General features: G+C 46.1%; 1 protein-coding gene across 1 annotated transcript; it reads left to right on the top strand.

Annotated features, from left to right (window-relative positions):
* The first annotated feature begins 350 nt into the window (after window positions 1–350).
* On the top strand, window positions 351–2,072 carry LOC146380606 (uncharacterized). Its single transcript, XM_084939800.1, has one exon. It carries the CDS (start codon window positions 351–353, stop codon window positions 2,070–2,072), a length of 1,722 nt encoding a protein of 573 aa, XP_084795926.1.
* Window positions 2,073–4,615: the final 2,543 nt, after the last annotated feature.

Consider the following 4,615-nt stretch of genomic DNA (forward strand, 5'->3'; position numbering starts at 1 on the left):
TATTATTTTCCATGACTTGGGCCCAATTTTTCCTTTCATGTGCTGTTATTGTTCTCATTGTATGTATGTGAGATTCTTTAATTGTGAATACAAATTGATCAAACCAAGTTCTCAGAGCGTTTCATTAGTCATCCACTCTGCTCCAGTAGTCGAACCTCACCTATTGGCCCAACACACAGGTAACCATTTAAATCTGTATCCCAAGTGTTGAAAGGGGTGTTACAGAAAATTGGCGAGCCAGCCAGGAGCAGGTGGCAGACTATTGATGCTTTGTTTTCATTTTTTTTCTCCTTTTTGGGCAAAGGTTCTTATCTTCAGTCATTATAACAGTAATTTGCCAAATTGGTGACATGGAAGTAGTGACACGTGAGCTGGTAAAAATCCCTAACTCTGTCATAGTTGAAGGGTTAACCTGGACTGAGGTGGACAATGAAGTACAGAGCTATCTAGAGACTCATGGCTCTATTAACCGTGTCCTGCGTATAGATGAACCCAACTCAGAGTTCCATAACAATGCAATTGTTGAGTTCACTTTTGGTACCGCGCTGCAAACGCTTGCTCCTTTGTTGCCATTTAAATACAAAAGCCCCACACGGCCTGATGTGACTTTCCACGTGTGTGCACTTGCTAGTGTCTATACCCCTGTGGTTAGCCATAGTGCTACTGAGAGTTACATGTCTGAGTTGCAAAACATTGCTAAGTTAACAGGGAAGTCATTTCAGCTTCTTTTGCAAGATGAACTAACTAAGTTGAGCTCTACAGTTGCAGCCACAGTAGAAAATGCCCCTGTGGACAGGAGTTATCATGAGGGAAGTCAGGCACCTAATTTCACCTCGGCATCATTACCGCAAGGTGCAATGCAATCTAGAATTGCTCCTGATACCACTATTCAGGGTGCTGCACTACGCTCAGCTCCAGAGATACAAAACCTGACCAAAGAGCAACATCCGAGAATACCACCAGTGACGGTGAGTTCATGCCCAAATCTAAGCCCCAGTGATCTAAACCCCCCTGAGATACAAAAGGTCGTTGTGGAGCATATTGTGCGAAATGAGGAGGCACCGCCACACCATTATGCTGCCTCACGCCTTCGAGTCTTTTCAGGCCGATTGCCGCGGCCAAATAATGAAACGGATTATGAGACCTGGCGCTCTAGTGTGGAACTTCTTTTAACAGACCCAGCATTGTCTGATTTAAGTCGCTCCAGGAAGATTGTTGACAGCTTGTTGCCCCCTGCTTCAGATTTCATTAGGCATCTTGATTCACAAGCTTTACCTTCTGCATATTTGCAGCTTCTTGACTCAGCTTACGGTGCTGTGGAGGATGGAGATGAGCTGTTTGCTAAGTTTATGGGTACTCTGCAGAATGCTGGTGAGAAACCATCAAACTACCTTCACAGACTCCAAGTTGTACTTAACACCGCTACAAGGAGAGGAGGGGCCTCTGCTGATGAGTTTGATAGGCAGTTGTTGAAGCAGTTTTGTAGAGGCTGCTGGGATGACTCCTTAATAGCAGAGCTCCAGCTTGAACAAAAAATTAAAAACCCTCCTTGTTTTGCTGAATTATTGCTCCTGTTGCGTACTGAGGAAGACAAGCATGCTAACAAGGCAGTACGTATGAAAAAGCACCTTGGTACTTCCAGACAACAGCCAGCCCCACCCAAACAGCATGTTTGGTCCCAACTGCAAACTGCCCGTGTTTGCTCTGAGTTTAAGGCTGTAGCAGAAACCAATCTCCTGAAGAAACAAGTTATTGAGTTACAGGCTCAAATGGCTCAGTTAACCCCCCACAGGAAAAGCAGGGGTAAGAACGCAAACTCAAATGCAAAGGTAACTGTGCAGACCAATCCTGTTCCTGAGCAGCCCTTGGCAGTGCCTGTTCCAGAGCACCAGCCACCTCACAGGCCACGCCCGTGGTACTGCTTTCGGTGTGGAGAGGATGGCCATGTAGCCTTGAGATGCAGTAATGAGGCTAACCCCGTGCTAGTAGCAGCAAAAAGGAAGCAATTTCAAAGAAAACGGCAGGAGTGGGAGACACAGAATGGCTCTGTGGACCCACACCATTTAAACTGACAGCAACTCCTGTTGTGGGACAGACAGGAGTTCAGTCTAACACTAGTCCCTCTACCTCCAAGAAAAAAGGCAAAAGACAGCCAAAAGGTCAGCCATGTGGGCTGCCACAGAGGTTAGTTGGAAGCAAATGCACTGCTGAAGTGTGTGTTGCAGAGAAAAGAGTAAACTGTCTTTTAGACTCTGGATCTCAAGTTACGACGATCCCATTGTCCTTCTATGAAAGCAACCTGAAGGACCAAGAAATTAAATCATTAGATGATTTGTTGGAGGTTGAAGGAGCTAATGGACAGCAAGTTCCATATTTTGGCTATGTGGAAATAGATATCACTTTCCCCAAAGAGTTTGTAGGAGAGGAGATTGAGATTTCTACTTTGGCCCTTGTGGTTCCAAACATGAGAGAAAATGCCCAAGAGCAAATTCTCATTGGCACCAATACACTAGATGTGTTGTACTCAAGTGTTGCTACTCACATGAATGAATTTGGCCTACCTGTCCAGTATGGCTACCGAGCAGTCCTCAAAGCCTTGGAGCTTAGGCACAGACAGCAACCAAATGGCAAGCTGGGCCAAGTAAAACTGTCTGGGGGGAAATCCGAGACGATTCCTGCTGGACGGACTGTTGCTTTAGAAGGGGTAGCCCTTGTTGGGAGCTCCTCTAATGAAAAGTGGGCCTTGGTAGAGCAACCAACAACACCTTCCATGCCTGGTGGCCTACTGGTAGCGAATTGTTTAGTCACATTGCCTAAGAAAAGGGCGAGCACATTGGCAGTGATAGTCAAAAATGAAACCGCCCATGATGTGACGATCACACCAACAACAGTGATCGCTGAACTCAGTGCTGTTCAACAAATAGTAGCACATAAGTCTGACACAAATGTACCTGACTCTGTCAAAGACAAGAACAATTCTAGTCCAGATTTACAGTTTGACTTTGGAGATTCTCCTTTGTCAGCTGACTGGAAGGAAAGAGTAACACAAACATTGAGGTCAATGCCAGAAGTGTTTGCTCACCATGACCTCGACTTTGGTCATGTAGGTCAGGTCAAGCATCACATCAGACTTCACGACCAGACACCTTTTAAGCAGAGAGCCCGGCCAATACACCCACAGGATGTTGATGCCGTGAGAAAACATTTAAGGGAGCTGTTGGATGCAGGCGTGATTCGCGAATCTGAGTCTCCTTTTGCGTCCCCTATTGTGGTGGTCCGGAAGCGTGATGACTCCATCCGTCTCTGCATCGATTACCGCAAATTGAACTCACAGACAATCAAGGACGCCTATGCCCTTCCCAATCTTGAAGAGGCTTTTTCAGCTCTCACAGGCTCAAAGTGGTTTTCGGTTTTAGACTTGAAATCTGGCTACTACCAAATTGAAATGGAGGAGGCCGATGAGGAGGCCGATAAGGAGAAGACAGCATTCGTGTGTCCCTTGGGATTTTATGAATTTAATAGAATGCCGCAAGGAGTCACAAATGCCCCCAGCACCTTCCAGCGCTGCATGGAGCGTTGCATGGGTGATCTGAACCTGAAAGAGGTGTTAGTTTTTATTGATGACCTTATCATTTTTTCAGACACAGTTGAAGAGCATGAGAGGCGCCTTCTGCATGTTCTGAATCGCCTGAAGGAATATGGTCTCAAACTTTCACCAGAGAAGTGTAAGTTCTTTCAGTCTTCTGTCCGATATCTAGGCCATATTGTTTCTCAGAACGGAGTTGAGACTGATCCAGAGAAAACTAGTGCCCTGAAAACCTGGCCAAAGCCATCTAACCTAAAAGAACTGAGGTCCTTCCTTGGGTTCAGCGGTTACTATCGCAGGTTTATTCAGGATTTCTCCAGAATTGTGAAGCCGCTGAATGAGCTAACAGCCGGATATCCTCCAACCTGCAAGAACAAGGAAAGAAAGGCTAATGTCAAGTACCGCAATCCTAAAGAACCATTTGGTGAGCGCTGGGCTGCTTCTTGTCAACAGGCTTTTGACACCATAATCGAGAGGCTCACTTCAACACCTGTCCTGGGTTTTGCTAATCCTAAACTTCCCTACCTGCTCCACACAGATGCGAGTACGACTGGGTTAGGTGCAGCCTTATACCAAGAGCAAGATGGTGAGCTTAAGGCTATAGCATTTGCAAGCAGAGGGTTGTCTAGAAGTGAAGCTAAGTATCCAGCACATAAGTTGGAGTTCCTAGCCCTTAAGTGGGCTGTCACAGAAAAGTTTAGTGACTACCTTTATGGGGCTAGTTTCACTGTGGTCACTGATAGCAACCCCCTTACATACATTCTAACCTCTGCCAAGCTTGATGCAACTAGTTATAGATGGCTGTCTGCGCTCTCCACCTACTCATTCAAGCTGCAGTATAGGGCTGGAAAACAGAATGTGGACGCAGATGCATTATCACGAAGGCCACATGGTGGACTCATAGATGATCATATCTCAGTGAAGGAGAAGGAGAGGATCTGTAAGTTCACTGCCAACCACCTCTCAGAAACGGAAACCTCAGAGGTCATTCAGCCAGAGGTGATCAAAGCTATCTGTGAGCGGCATGAC

This window comes from Perissodus microlepis, chromosome 9, assembly GCF_051167445.1.
Source record: "Perissodus microlepis isolate ML-2025 ecotype Zambia chromosome 9, ASM5116744v1, whole genome shotgun sequence".
In the NCBI taxonomy this organism is placed as follows: domain Eukaryota; kingdom Metazoa; phylum Chordata; class Actinopteri; order Cichliformes; family Cichlidae; genus Perissodus; species Perissodus microlepis.

Excerpts from the sequence above, each read along its gene's own strand:
- LOC146380606 (XM_084939800.1), top strand. The coding sequence starts at position 351 with ATGGAAGTAGTGACACGTGAGCTGGTAAAAATCCCTAACTCTGTCATA.